This window comes from Gigantopelta aegis, chromosome 6 (genome assembly GCF_016097555.1).
Source record: "Gigantopelta aegis isolate Gae_Host chromosome 6, Gae_host_genome, whole genome shotgun sequence".
Lineage (NCBI taxonomy): Eukaryota > Metazoa > Mollusca > Gastropoda > Neomphalida > Peltospiridae > Gigantopelta > Gigantopelta aegis.
The window spans coordinates 73,176,963-73,193,329 of NC_054704.1; the positions used below are offsets into that span (position 1 = coordinate 73,176,963).

The 16,367-nt window shown below is 35.5% G+C and overlaps 1 protein-coding gene across 1 annotated transcript; it reads right to left on the reverse strand.

Annotated features, from left to right (window-relative positions):
• Nucleotides 1–3,272: 3,272 nt before the first annotated feature.
• On the reverse strand, nt 3,273–16,344 carry LOC121375018 (vacuolar protein-sorting-associated protein 36-like). The gene is made up of 13 exons (XM_041502214.1): nt 16,228–16,344; nt 15,278–15,346; nt 14,531–14,601; nt 13,423–13,537; nt 12,414–12,494; nt 11,425–11,541; nt 10,571–10,648; nt 9,343–9,477; nt 8,823–8,888; nt 8,045–8,109; nt 5,712–5,796; nt 4,753–4,829; nt 3,273–4,111 (listed from the first exon to the last, which is right to left on the reverse strand). Exons 1-13 carry the CDS (start codon nt 16,321–16,323, stop codon nt 4,015–4,017), a joined length of 1,152 nt encoding a protein of 383 aa, XP_041358148.1. The 5' UTR covers nt 16,324–16,344; the 3' UTR covers nt 3,273–4,014.
• Nucleotides 16,345–16,367: the final 23 nt, after the last annotated feature.

Sequence of the window (16,367 nt, forward strand, 5' to 3'; positions counted from 1 at the left end):
TGTGAAACAAAATATAGCTAATTGTAATATATCGTTTTCTTATGTTTTTAAGAGGTCATAAAGACGTTTCTGAGGTCCAACGTGCATTTTGACATTACCCAACACCGTAATCCAAGATAATTGCCCAATACCATAAAGACCGTCTTCAGCAATGAACTGAGAAAATCATGAATTCAAATACAGAATCATTCGATAGTTGTTGTTTTTTAATAAGAGTACATGTGTACAGGAAAAGTGACCAACATTTCAGTGTACTCATTTAGCCTGACATTAGTGTTTTAGTGTGACATTAGTGTGACATGGGTACATTTTGAGATTAGCAGCATAAGTGTCCAAAAAGCAGTTCTTTACAGACGGAAAATGTTACTTGTCGTAGGGACTAAAAGTACAATATCTTTGTCTTAATGGACCTTTAAAAATAATATTTTGAGATTTCCTTTTTGTAATTTTTGACACAAAATCCGGTACATTTTTACGTTAGCAATAACGGATTTTCTCTCACAGACGGGACATCACATCCATTGTTGTGGGACACTGGTTGAGATGGGGGGAAATAATCAAAGAATGTGTCCTTCGAGGGGAATCGATCCTTCGATCCAAGGAACTGTGTAGAGTGCTCTGCCAAATGAACTAGTTCCTGCACCCGTTTGGTGTTGAAACTCTTTGGGTGGGAACATAGTACCTGTCTTCTATCCAATGGATGTAGCCTAGTGGTAAAACACTCGCTTGATGCGCGGTCGGTCTCGCTCTAGCCAGTGCACCACGACTAGTATACCAACGGCCGTGGTATGTGCTATCCTGTCTGTGGGATGGTGCATATAAAAGATCCCTTACTACTAATGAAAAAATGTAGTGGGTTTCATCTCTATGACTATATCAAAATGACCTATGTTTGACATCCAATAGCCGATGATTAATAAATCAATGTGCTCAAGTGGTGTCGTTAAACAAAACAAACTTTTTTTATATCCAAAGTTTTAACAATTGCATCACCAAAGAAAGAAATGTTTCATTTAACGACGCACTCAACACATTTTATTTACGGTTATATGGCGTCAGACATATGGTTAAGGACCACACAGATTGAGAGAGGAAACCCGCTGTCGCCACTTCATGGGCTACGCTTTTTGATTAGCAGCAAGGGATCTTTTATATGCACCATCCCACAGACAGGGTAGTACATACCACGGCCTTTGCATCACCATGGCCAGTTACTAAACTCTAATGTGTGTGGTCACACCATTCAGAATAGCACGGCCGCGATCCCACAGCATGTGTACAGACACATATTACATGAACAAACAAAAAGAGAAGTTTTTGTTTAACGACATCACCAGAGTACATTATTTATTGGATGTCAGATATTTGGCAATTCTGACATATAATCTTTGAGAGAAACCTGCAACATTTTTCCATTAGCAGCAAGGTATCTTTTATATGCACCATCCCACAGATAGGATAGAACATACCACAACCTTTGATATACCAATCGTGGCGCACTGGCCGGAACGAGAAATAACCCCAGGGGCCCACTGATGGGGGATGGATCCCACACAGACCACGCATCAAGCAATCGTTTTACCACTGTGCTACGTCCCGCCCCATGGAGAAACAAATGTTCTAATGCCTGGGCGAGGATATACCAATTGTGTTGACTTCTGCAGACAGGAGCAGTAGAACATGTAACCATGAGGACCATTCTCTCACTTCCACCCCCACCCCCCACCCCATTACTATGCTCTGAAGGCTGGAAATATCCTTGCCTCACAGTCACACTATCAATTGCACAATGCAGGACCTGCATAGAATATGTTCCAATGGGCAAGGACATGACAAATTTTTTAACTGTTGTGGATTGTCAAGTGCGACCTCAGTCGAATCATATACATACAAAATACACGCCTGTGTGCAGTCCAAGTCCACACGTTCAAGAATCGAATGTTATGGACTACTGGAATGCCGTAAGTGGCTGGGCCCCAATTTCACAAAACATCGTAAGCCTAGTTTTGCACGTAAACGTAAATCTACGACTAAACCACAATTCTTATTACTATTATAGTACAACATATATAGTTAGAAATACACATATTTAATTTTCCTTTGTCTTTAAAATGCTCCATCTTCCTTAATGATGCAATTTTCTGTGTGAAATAGATGCCAAACATTTATAAACGCACGGCCGGTATAACTACTAGTAGCAGACGTAAACTTACGATCTTCAGTGAAATAAGCCCCTGGGCCCCGTTCCACGAAGCAATCTTAGCGCTACGATTACCGTATGTGCATAACTACCGTATGTGCTTAAGGCGATCTTAGTGATAAAAGCAATCTGACAACACTTTGCACATTTTGTACTGATGCCAATGAGACCTCCTTCAATATGCATATAATCTGTTGGCACTTCTGTACAAAACATGTAACACACACATACACGAAACAGTTAGTTTGTTTAATTTAACACCACAGAACACATTAAGTAATCATCGGCTCTTGGATGTCAAACATCTGATAACTCTGACATGAGTCTTCAGAGAAAAAACCACAATATTTTTCTATTAGCAGCAAGGGATCTTTTACATGCATTTTCCCACACCACATACCATATCCTTTAATATAACAATTGTGTGGCACTGGTTGAGACAGAAAAAACACAATGGGTATGCTAAGGAGTTTTGAACCTACAACCCAAAGACCTCAGGAAATGCACTACCTACCTTACTTTTTAGCCTAGTACGCTAAATCCCTCCTCACACAGAAACAGACATATAAAAATAAAGGACACATGTTATAGGTAGTACTAAACCAAATAACTTCCGGCTGAGAAGTGAACACCACAAGTCCTGTGTTGGTGATAATTGTGAGTGTGTTGGTTGTAAAAAAGAGAAGTTTTATCTGGGCAAAAAACGTATGCAATTTTATTTCATCCAGTACCACTGTGTCAAGTAGCCTTGTACTTGAAACATGTATGGGGCACCTGTAAAAAAAGGTACTCTAATTTTGTGCGGAACTAGGGTAGCCATAGACGCTACCCGTTATCTCAGAAATGAGCAGCTTGACCCCCAATTTTTTCCAATTCACTTTAAGGGTGAGGGGTGGTAGTATTTATATCTGTGGTGTTTATGTTGATTGATACGCTGCATGTAGGAGTTTTAGCCACATGTTACTATTGTCGTCTATGGGATTTGATTTGGTAGTATACACCCTATAACTATTTAATCATTAAAACTTAAAATACCACCAACATAAATAAACAAAGTAATAACATGGGTAAAAATATTTTATATTTTATTATAATATTTACATATTATTAAGCTATCACACCCATATCTAAAAATGTAGCTGGAAAGATACATTTTTGAAAGTGCCATTATACTAGTAGTCCAATCAGTTTATGTTCTTATCAGCATAAATGGCTGCATCATATCTAACATGAATAAAATATTTCTAGCATGTTTATATGTGTATAGAGAGAAGGTATATTATTTAACTGAATTTGATCAATGATGTTCCACTCGGTCTGGCTGAACATGGCCCGTATGTCCTCTGAGGTTTATGATGACTTGTGCTTTGATATATCACTATCAGGGTTATGAGTGACCAAGGTTTTTCCCTTTTGGTTTATGATAATCCTTGGATATCTTCCTCAAGTTTATGGAAACACATGATTTTTTCCCTCAAGTTTATGGAAACACATGACTTTTTCCTTTAGGTTTGTGGAAATACATTACTTTTCCTTCAAGTTTATGGAAACATCCAACGTTTTCCCTCAGTTTTATCGCATCACGTTATGTTTTCCCTCAAGGCTTTCTACCCCGAGATCATGGTAAACGAAGGTTTCCACTTTAAGTTTACAAAAAACCAAGGCTTCTGCCTCTGGTTCATGATAACCCATGGCTTTTCCAGTCAGAATAATAACAAATCAAGGTTTTGCTCCTGTGGTTTATGATTAACTAAGCCTTCTCCCTCAGGCTTATGATAACTAAGGCTTGCTTGTAGTCACACATGATTGTCTCGTTATGTCACTCGAGTTAAGAAATAATTAGGATAAAACCGAAGTCCTTCCACCGTTTCATCTCTGCAGACACCACCAACTTTTTCTGTTAAAAGCAACCTGCAGAAGAAAAAACCCAACAACATCAAGAATTTGTTATTAATGGTTACTGAACTGAAATGAACCTTTATTTCTCTCAGGCCGTAATCCACAGCGTATGAGGAACAAATATATAATACAACAATTCATACATTTTAACAAGATGACAGAGTACTATTCACATAATTGTGAATAAATAAAACAAACATACAAATATAATTATAAATAATTGGATTGGGCTTGGATACGTAATAATAATACAATAAAGCTATGAGCTGGAGGGCTTGAAAATATTCATAATATGTTTACAAAATATTGCAAGTTTTCGAAGGACACCAGTTTTTTTAACAATTAAATAATTTGTGAAATTTATAAGTATTTGGGTTGGATCAATAATATTTCGGTATATATTGAAGTCTGGGTTGGTTAAAATATGGACATGTAAAAATATAATGGTATTCAACTCCATTGTCATTATTGTTGCATAAAACACCCAATCAAAAACCTGTTTAAAAGCATTGCATGCACTTAAGACTATTGTTTTGTTCATGCATCAGTTGTGCAGTTTTATTATTTACAAATACAATATTGAATGATCAGACTTTTATTTTGTTTTTCAAAAAGAAAAAAGAATATGTTATGAAGAAAAAACATGGACATACCTTTCCTTTGCTAAAATAACTGATACTCCTACAAGTTGTGCCAGTTCTTCTGCAGTCAAAGAGACTCTCTCCTCCACCTTAGAATACAATATATTGTGGGGTTTTACATGTAAACATGTCTAAATTAAAAGCATACTGTCACGGATTTAAGGTCCTTATTTCTCTAAAAAATGGATAATAACTAAAAATTACATTAATTGTTGGAAACGAAATGTAGCTATTGCATCACCGTAACTGAACCATGATGGAGTGAAATCCATGTCATCCCTCTCTGCAATTTTAGTTTTTGAATTATGGACCATTGCCATAATTCAATTATTTTTACAAAATATCATTAATAAATGGAGTATGGTGGTTATGAAGATGGTTGAATAAAGTACATTTAGGGACAAATCAAATTATTTATGTTCAGGTAATACTTTGTTAGATCATTAAATAGGTCAGTGGCCTGTGACAATATGCCTTTAAGCATATGTGGATTATTATTATTTATATATATATATATATATATATATTTTTTTTTTTTTTTTTTTTTTTTTTTTTTTTTTTTTTTTTTTTTTTTAGTTATATTAGTTTACAAACATAACCCAGAAAAGTAATAAGAAAAATGCTGTTAATAAGACGTTTTATTACAAAATGAACAGTACATAAACTGACAAATTACTGGGGGTTTTCTTTGCTTTTATTGACAAAGAAATATATCTGAACAAATCGGATGATTAAAAACAAAAGATCACCCTTTTTGAACTTGAATAGCAGGAAAAGTCCCGGTATGCAATACAAAACAGAGACATTTTGCACAAGACCAGTTGACTATGTTGTCTATTGATGGTACAGTTTCTTGGAGTGGTCGTTTTTTCCCCCCAACATGTCAAGATTTCCGTTTAGTTCTTCTACTGATGATGTAAAAAAAGCAAATTGTTAAATAAAAAACAAATTTAAATTCTTTTTCAACATACCTGTTTACTTGTCTTAGTTATCACTTCCTCCTCATTATGGGTCTGGATCTGCAACACCATGACACCACTGTCGAAGGTCCGCAATCTAAGATTACAAAAAAATAAACATTTAAATTTCAGGGCCCAATTTACCAAAACATCGTAAGCCTGATTTTGCACGCAAACATAAATTTACGACTAAACCACAATTCTTATTACCATCATAGTATAATAAATACAGTTAGAAGTACACATATTTCATTTTCTTTTGTCCTTAAAATGCTTGATCCTCCATAATGATGTAATGTTCGGTGTGAAATAGATGCCAAACACACATAAACGTATGACTAGGTGTAATAGCCCAAAATATACCCCCCGCCAAACTATACCCGGGGTATAAACTGGACTAGCCCAGAATATACCCTGGGGCATAAAACAGGCTAGCCCAGAATATAGCTCAGTTGCTTTTCTTTTAAGGCGTTTATTATTATTATTTATTTATTTTGTATACAGGTTAGTAATAAAAAATGAGGGTTAGGGGTATAAAACAGGCTCCCCCACTTTAACCCTGGGTATAGTTTGGCGGGGGTATATTTTGGGCTGTTACACCGGTATAACTGCTATTTGCAGACGTCAACTTATGTTTTGTGAAATTGGCTCCTGATGCATAATATCTAATCAACAATAGTAAACATAACTCGCAACCATGAAGAAAACGTTCTGAAACTGAACCAGGTCTCAACCTGCCCATTGCCAACATACATGTAGCTCACTGCTAATTTGTAAACAAAAGTGTAACTACAACATGTAATATTTAGCTAATAATTTTTTTTAATTAGCTACGTTTAATCATTTTCAAAGACCCTGAGTGAGCAAAACTATTCACCAAATTGTTTATTAAAACTTAAAAAATTGTCAGTTATTTTCTAAAAAATGTCAATTATTACATGAAATTATTTCGCCAAACTAAAATAAAATTTGCTAACTGTTTTCAAAATTCGCAATTTTGGTGAGTGCCAGAGCTAGCCCTGCTAAAACAAATTTCTTTTCAGTATGACACTTGAATTTCAAAATAGATTAAAAAACAAATCTTGTGATTGGCTATTTGGAATTTTAGTATAGTCCTGTAGAGTTCATTATATTTATAGGATATTAAACAAGTTCAATTTTGTATCAAGCTTATCTCTTAAGTGAAATAGGGGTGGGACATAGCCCAGTGGTAAAGCATTCTCTTGATGCGCGGTCGGTCTGGGATTGATCTCCATCGATGGGCCCATTGAGCTATTTCTCGCTCCAGCCAGTGCACCATGACTGATATATCAAAGGCTGTGGTATGGTGCATATGAAAAATCCCTTGCAGCTAATCGAAAAGAGAAGCCCATGAAGTAGCGACAGCAGATTTCCTCTCTCAATATCTGTATGGTCCTTAACCATATGTCTGACATCATATACAGGCATCGAAATAAGTCAAGAACGGTCGTTCATGTTACTGGGAGGTTACCACATGTACAGCATTTAATTTTCTCGTAAGGAATTGCATTGATGTTTGCACGCACTTGTGCAATTGCAAGCAATTATAGTCATTCCGCATTTAAGCAGTGTCCACTGGATGAATTTACTTCCACATTTCGTTTTCTCGTACGAAACTGCACCAATGTTCATGTGCACTTGTGCAATTGCAAGCAATTTCGGCAATCCGCGGTTAAGCAGTGCCCACTAGATAAATCTGTTTCTTGTACCAATGTTCATGCACACCGATACAATTTCAGAACGTCCGTGTTTTAGCGTTAAAATTAGTAGTAGTAACAGGAATTCAATTCTAACTTTCATATAGTTGCGGTAATCTAGGCTATATTTTCTGATAACCTGTAAATGGGTTACCAGACGCAATGCTTATTTTGATGCCTGATATAACCGTAAATAAAATTTGTCGAGTGCGTCGTTAAATAAAACATTTCCTTCTTTCCCAAGTGAAATAATTTTCAGTGATCAACTGACAATGAAAATTATTTTACGAGAGACATAAACATGATACGAAATCGTAGCGAGTTTAATATCCTATTTATAACCAATAATTAATTTTAATTTATATCACTCATCTCGTTTGGCTAACATTCCAGTAAGGTTGTAATGCACCAATCGATGATATCATCGTATGACGTCAAAGTGTTACGTCCCACTAGATGTTCTAAAGACACATATCACTTTGATATGAACCTAGATATTTTTAACCATAATAAAGAGAGAACACAACACACTATGTGTCTGGGGTCAGAATAAGCAATGTAAAAATAAATCACAATGCATTTTGATGCTGCCGAGACGAAAACCTAACCCAGTGCTAGAATAATTACCTGATTGGCAAGCGTAACAATTCCATTAGTTCACAGCCATGCAACAGATCTTCAGGAGACAGTAACTGTAATGATATTACAATGGATGTATTGACATGAATTCAACAGTAATTGGTTCATAATTATATTCTCAATATAAAATCATATAATATAAAATTCTGACATAGTTTTCATGTACATCTGCAGCACTGCCCATTATGATAATTAAAATTCATATAATTTAAAGAGTACTTGAAACAAATGCACAACAGAGCATTTTTGTTGCTTTAATCCATTATTTTCCAAAACATTTACCTTCCCAAAAAAGCCTGTTGTACATGTATGCCAAATAAATGCTTACCAGTGACACTCACCTTAGGTAATGCATGGTATTGGTATCGATACTTCTAAATTTTACATTGATATTTAGACAATTTAAATTAACTTCTGTTAACACAATAATTTTTAAACAAAGCATAATGTGATTGCTTAATTACATTGTTTTCCAGGCAACAAACACAGAATAACACACACAAAGCTAATTCACATCATTAGAAAGTGGGACAGGCCAAGTTATCTGTTAAACAGCCTACATTTAGATTGTGGCTAGGTATTTCTTGTTAAAAATACAACACATTTAGGGCCATAACTCCGTCAAAGATGCGTGAATCGCCATGAAAGTCAAACTTGATCTGTAACAGTACATGATAAAGCTATACACAATATCTCAAGGCTTTCTAAAAAAAAACATCCGGAAAACTACTTGTAGGACAGACAGACAGACAGTGGGCAAACTCACCTCCATGCCACGAGCTCGGTTAACTCTACAGTACACATCAGTTAGTGTCATCATACCACCACACTCCTGAAAACATCAATATGTGAGATTATTTGCTCCACAACTTTAACAAAAACAAAAACAAGAAACTGTAGGACCTCAAGACATTTTAACCATCTCACCCATACACCCTATGATTAAAAAGATAATTCCCCATAACCTGTAGGTTTTAAGTTTTAAATGTACATTAAAAGTTTCCTAATTTAATTTTTATTTCATTAGATATTAAATAATTCCTTTAAGTCATTACCAATTATATTTACGAATTTATGAAGTCTGTTTTAGTCTTACAAGCATGTAACTGCATACATTTACAATGCTTAAAGTTAAACTCTAATGTTTGAAAAAAAAGAAAGAAAGAAAAAAAAAGGCTTTATGAATTTGGCCCTATAATTTTAAATGTTAATTGCACTTTAAAGATGTAATGTTATTCGTCTACTTTAAACTTTAAAATGTAGACTGTAACCATGGCAATTACTACCTCTATAGGTTTCTCCAAGACAGCGACCAGTTCGCGAGCGAGACTAGAATAGTACTTGTCACCCGTACCATGGGTCTCGCGAGTTACTGGGTTAGGTATTCCCATACTCAGCAAGTACGACTTGAATTTTATTGTCTACAAAAAAAAAAAAAACACAAAACATTTTTATCATTCCTCAATACAGGTGTATCATTACTGTGTTTTAAATAGAAGTTTGAAAGCATTCATAATTTGTATATACAGTCAGACCGTGTTGGTTACAACGACCATGTTCGTCCTTGGGTAACTTTGTCGTTCTATCGAACTTGTCATTCTATCGAAATTGTCATTCTATCGAAATTGTCATTATAAAAATGTGTTTTGTTTAATAACACCACTAGAGCACATTGATTTATTAATCATTGGCTATTGAGTGTGAAACATTTTGTAATTTTGACAATCTTAGAGAGGAAACCTGCAATATTTTTTCCATTAGTAGCAAGGGATCTTTTATATCCACCATCCCACACACAGGATAGCACATACCACAGCATTAGATATACCAGTCATGATGCACTGGTTGGAATGAGAAATAGCCTAATAGGCCCACCAATGGGGATCAACCACAGACCATTATTAAATATATTATTATTAATCAAGGCGCATTCACTGTCATTTATAAAATGTCATAAAACGTAGAATTGATTGTTCGAAGTTAATCCTATAGCAAACATGCTACGGCATCTGTGATTATGTAATGTCGTTGTAAAGAAGTGTTTTCAGATGTCGGATGCATGTTTGTTCCTAATTTGCTTCGTCGGTGTCAGAAGGTGTGAATTCCGGTGTAATGAACAGAATAACATTGATGTACTTTTGTTCCCAACAATTTGTGGTCGGATGGTGTAAATGTCGTAGTAACGACAGTCGTAACAAGATCCGACTGTATATATATCTGCATTTAAAACTTCAATATTGAGTGTAACTTGAAATCATTCATTATCTGTATTTTTTCATTTACATGTACCATAGTTTGACACCCAATAGGCGATGTATTTGTGCTGGGGTGTCATTAAACATTCATTCCTTCATTATCTGTAAATATCTGCTTTAAATGCTCCTACACCGAGTATATCTTGTTTAAATATAATTCCGATATTAATTATCTGTAATTATCTGCATTTAATGCTACAATGTTGAGAATATCTTGTGGAAGTTAATTAATCTCTGAATAAATAACCAGTTTTATTACCTCATCCTCAGTTATGTCCCCTTGTTTCTCTTTGATCTTTGCAGCTATATTCTTGGACAGATTTACCATATCTTTTGCCTGAAAATACAACATTATCATTTGACCAAAACAAATATAAATTGTTTTTGTTTCATTCTATAAGAATATGTACTGAAGAACAAATGAACATATATATTATTAAAAAGCATTACTTTTCTTACAACAAAACACATCAAATAAAGAAAAAAATAAGGTACTACTAATAAATTGTCTCTGAATAAGAAATAACTGGTGAACTAAATCACTATTTTTGCTAAGAGAAAATGTAATTTTCATTTAAATCTAAGAGTTTCCTCTTGTCATGAATACATAACCTGACATCTAACTGCATCAGAATGTTCGGAACAATTTATTGGAAATGAAGAAAAATGCAATTATTGGGAGAATAAATCTTACATTTTCTATTCATGATGGTGCTATGGTAGACAGACAAGTGAAGTCTATGCAATAATTGGTTTTGAGTTGTAATAATTAAAACACAGACAATTAAGCTTCACTCTAAAGCAACAGAGGAAGAAGGAAGGAAATGTTTTATTTAACGATGCACTCAACACATTTTATTTACGGTTATATGGCGTCGGACATATGGTTAAGGACCACACAGATACTGAGAGAGAAAATCCGCTGTTACCACTTCATGAGCTACTCTTTTCGATTAGCAGCAAGGGATCTTCTATATGCACCATCCCACAGACAGGATAGTACATACCATGGCCTTTCTTACACCAGTTGTGCAGCACTGGCTGGAATGAGAAATAGCCCAATGGGTCTACCAACGGAGATCAAAAGCAGCAATGAGTCCACAATGAGCTTACCGTTTCCATGAGTTTACTCAAATCTTCAAAGGCAACAGAGATGTGTTTACTTGTCGCTTTGTATTTTTCTTGAATTGATCTCTCTATCCCTACAATACCAGGTCTGTGTCTTGGTTGCTGAAAAAAAAAAAAATAATAATAATAATAAAAAAAAATATAACAAATATTACGGTTCTTGTTAATAATGATTGACAACTGTTTTGTTCCCTTCCACTTTGACCATCTAACTGAATGATCAGTTCACAGGACAATGCACGTTTGAAGGACCAAAAGCCACGAATATTAGTGCAGAAACATGCTGTCACCACAAAGACTACTACTTTTATTTCACAGCAAAAGATCATTCATATATGTTTCCCGAAACCTTAGTGGTATAGGGGAATGTAAAAATACTCTCACTACACTCTCTCTTTTCCTGCTCCCTCCCTCCCCCCCCCCCCCCCCCCTCTCTCTCCATCTCTGACAGAACAACACATTCACTGACTGTTGATATACCAATCACAAAGCACTGGTCGAATGGGATGGAGGGTGCACGGTTCTGTTCACAGTGGTCAGTATTTGTTGGGACTGACCATCACTTTTAAAGTTCTGACCAATACTGCTATCGGCCATCACTTATCATGAATTTCACACGATGGCATGTTATTTTTTACACCATTCATATATCAGTCTGCCGCCACTCACCATTTTAAAAATCGATTCACAATTGTCTTGTTTTAATTTGGCAAAATAATTTCATGTTATGATTGATACTTTGTTGTAAAATAACCAAGTTTCTGTAGCCTTTGAAGTTTAACAGATAATTTGGCAGAATATTCTTCTCTTCCAGCACTAGCTATGACAGAGGTGCAGGTTTTATAATATATTGATCAGCTCCAATCGCTGACCCATACCACACTATTTCATCAATAAATTAAATTTGTTTCATTGTGAAAACAATATCAGCTATTGAGACAAAAACTGTTGGATTAATTGATTTAACAAATTACCAAGCCAGCTGCAGAAAGTGTCGGCTCAGTTGTCTTCTCCCATCTTCTGTTCTTTAATTCCTCCAAAAAAGCTTTGTGAAACTGAGAGCAATAAAACCACAAAGTTAACATACATTATTATTTTATTGTTTTCTAGTAACTAAGCTTAACTGTTTATTAAGTTAGCTTTCTTGGGATTGCTAAAAAAAAATGTACTCATATTAGACATCTTCATTTTACAGTTACAGATATAATACAAGTATTCAGCAAAGAAAAAGTAAAGTTTGTTTTATTTAACGATGCCACTAGAGCACAATAATTTTTTATCTTATCATCGGCTATTGGACGTCAAACATATGGTCATTCTGACACTGGTTTTAAGAGGAAACCCGCTGTCCCACATAGACTACTCTTTTACTACAGGCAGCAAGAGATATTTTGTGCTTCCCACAGGCAGGATAGCACAAACCATGGCCTTTGTTGAACCAGTTATGGATCACTGGTCGGTGCAAGTGGTTTACACCTACCCATTCAGCCTTGCAGAGCACTCACTCAGGGTTTGGAGTTGGTATCTGGATTAAAAATCCCATGCCTTGACTGGGATCCGAACCCAGCCTGTAGACCGATGACCTAACCACGACGTCACCGAGGCCGGTATATTCAGCAAAGAAGGAAACCATATTACCAAGATTAATTTATTCTCCTAAACATAAATTTATTATTCTTTTGCCAATCTGTTCTAGGGCTAGTCCTGCCGTTAACCTAATTTTATTTTAATTTGGAAACTGTGGGTTTCTGCAATTTTGAAAGTGAAACCACCAGAAAACAATTAATTGGACATGATGAAGCAGTTCACTGTGGGTAGAGAGTGCTTTTTTTTTAATTTGTCAATGCAATACTTTTTGTGGAGACTGAGATGGAATGAATGAATGAATGAATGAATGAATGAATGAATGGTTTAATGACACCCCAGCACAAAACATACATCAGCTATTGTGGAGACTGAGACGGGGTTTAGAACATGACCTACCTGTCTTTCTCCAGCTTCTCGGAATGACAGCCGGATGTAGCTATATGGACTGTGTGTTTTGGGACCAGAAGCCTTGTTTGGCTGTGGAGAACTTAAATGCACCACAATTTTAGCACTAAAAAAGAAAAAAGATAACACATCTTAGTACATTTAAGCTACAGCTATTTGGTTTCTAAGATTATGGTCGAAAACGTTAAGGAAAAACCTGCTGACAAAAAAGATCTTTTATACGAACTTTCCCACAGACAGGACAGAATGTTTTATGTAATCACAACATTGTTCCTTACAAACCTTTCATTAACTGTACATGTAGCCTTGGTCGGTGGGCCCATTGGGCTATTTCTCGTTCCAGCCAGTGCACCATGACTGGTATATTAAAGGCTGTGGTATGTGTTATAATATCTGATGGATGGTGCATATAAAAGATCCTTTGCTACTAACAGAAAAATGTAGCGGGTTTCCTCTCTATGACTGTGTCACAATGACCATATGCTTGACATCCAATAGCCGATGATTAATAAATCAATGTGCTCTAGTGGTGTCTTTTTTAATGTAGCCTTGGATATACCAGCTATGAAACACTCATGAGAAAAATATTCAATGGACTTGCTGAGGGGTTTGATCCTACTACCTATTGCATCCGAGAGAAAGCCTCTACCTCTGAGCTACATGTACATCCCACCACTATAATTAGGGGGGAGAAAAAAGTCAGAAAAAGCATTCTGTGAGTACTGCTAAAGCAACACTAGTCCCAACAGATTCTTGTATCTCCCAAGTCCAAGGGCCATAACTCTATGTGAAAAATGGGTAATAAATCAACATGAAAGTCAAACTAACAGTACAAAATGTCAGCTCAATAACTTGAAGTATTGTGGAGAAAAAGTCCAGAATACAAATTTTTGTATCTTCTATGTTCAAGAACAGAACATGATAAAGCTATACACAATATCTTGAGGCATTGCGGGAGGGAGGGGGAAGGCAGTAAAAATAAATGTGGGACAGACGAACAGACAAACAGACAGAGACTAAACCTATAGTCCCCTCTGGCTGTACTGCTAGTGGACAGAGTAGGAAAACTTTTATGAGTTGATCAAATATAATATTTCACCTTTTGGCAAATCCTGATGCTTGTTCTTCCAGATATATGACAACAGATAATGGTAAACCGATACAACATTTCTGAAAAATAACAATACAAAAACTATAATTCACTTAAATAAGAGACTGTATTTTTATAAATTATGCAACACGCTAATTATCTCAAAATAAGTGGAGCAGCACTTCTATTAATAATTTCAACTTTGAAAACAGACAGATGAGGCTTTGGTGGGCTTGAAACACCCACTCTGGCCTTCAAGCAAACTTTCTTTTTTAAAATATAAGTTCCTGGGAAGCATGACCTGACCTCACTATCCCACACCCTGACAGAAACAGAATTAACAAGAACTCTTAGTACTGCTAACACAATACATGTCGTCTACTGGGTTAAACTAGATTTATAACAGTACATGATAAAGCAATATGTACACAAAAATTCAGCTCAATATCCTGAATCATTGCAGAAAAAAAAAAACGATTTTTTTTCTTCCGTATATCCTAAATTAAAGGACCATAAAACTGTGAAAAATTAGTATATCGCAATGAAAGTCAAACTTGGTCTGTCACAGTCTATAGTGAAGCTATACCCAATATTTCATCTCAATATCTTTAGGCATTCTGGAAAAAAAAGTCTGAAAAATCTATATGAGGGACAAATGGACAAACAAACAGAAGAACGGAGATGAAACCTATAGTCCCCTCTGGTTGGACTGGTAGGGCACTACATGTAATAAAAAAAATAGGGAAAATATCTCACTCTGTCTATGTGATCCTTCCACAGTAGTCGGTGTGTCGTGAGAGACAATACACCATTTTCAAATGAAGTCTGTAAAACAAAAACAAAAGTGAATCAGAGTTTTAAAAAAACAAACAATGAAACCATTGCCATTTCCATAATTTGAAGCACATTAATCCCCATTCCCACTCACCAGCCCTTGTGTTTTAATTAGATAACGCTGACAAGCCTGGAATAAATTAAATATTTGTGCTAACAACCAACTGACTCACCAAAATTAGTTTAAGCCTACACAAATGTGTCCATAAATAAACCATTTGCTTGTTTCAAGAATTTAAGTTCCAACCCTACTCCATTTTCAATCTACTGGTATTTAACAAAATATCCAATTACACAAGTACTTCAATTGGGATTTACATTTTTGGTTTGTGTGTCCATTTGTTGCACTATTTCGGTTGAGAAAAGTTTGAAACATGGTGTCACAAGTTTTGAATACCAGCTACATATAGGGTATGTAACAAGGTTTGGATGTAGAAGAACCACACATTCTATGTCCCTTTGGATTAGTATAGATTTTGACTAAGAATGTATGCTTGAACAAAGGTAAAGGTTTCCATCTGATATGTTGTTAGATTAGTTCATCAAGATAAACTCGAATGTAAGTGCTCAATGTGCACTTACATTGTAACATTCGAGTTTATATTGATGAACTAGTTGTCAGTTGGCATATGTTATGTACATGTAGACCTAAATTATTATTATCTGTATTGCACTGAAATTGGGGTATCCTGAAAATGAAGTGTAAAGCTAAAGAAGTTTGTAATATTAAACTTCTTGGTTTTTCACAAAAAAAAAAAAACTTTCACTGTTACAAACATTGACAATGATTGAGATGATGGACTCAAAACTCCAAGTTCCAACTGCCGAGTTGGAAACGTGGGCCAATATACAAATGTAATTTTGGATTTTACTTTTTCATTTCCATCATAGAGAGCAACACCGCTTTGATGTTCAATTAAAAATTCTCCTGTTTGAAAAACTCCTTCCGTCCACTCCCATCTGTCCATTTCATTTGTGATGAATTTATTTCCGCGACTGGGTATCTCGTCGA

What these genes read in the sequence shown, in the direction of transcription:
- LOC121375018 (XM_041502214.1), bottom strand. Translation starts at nt 16,323, where the DNA reads ATGGACAGATGGGAGTGGACGGAAGGAGTTTTTCAAACAGGAGAATTT. An exon ending in GGAAGGATCACATAGACAGA is followed by an intron (nt 14,602 to 15,277) that starts GTGAGATATTTT and finishes GTTATTTTTCAG; the next exon opens with AAATGTTGTATCGGTTTACC. An exon ending in TTGTTACGCTTGCCAATCAG is followed by an intron (nt 5,797 to 8,044) that starts GTAATTATTCTA and finishes TTGTAATCTTAG; the next exon opens with ATTGCGGACCTTCGACAGTG.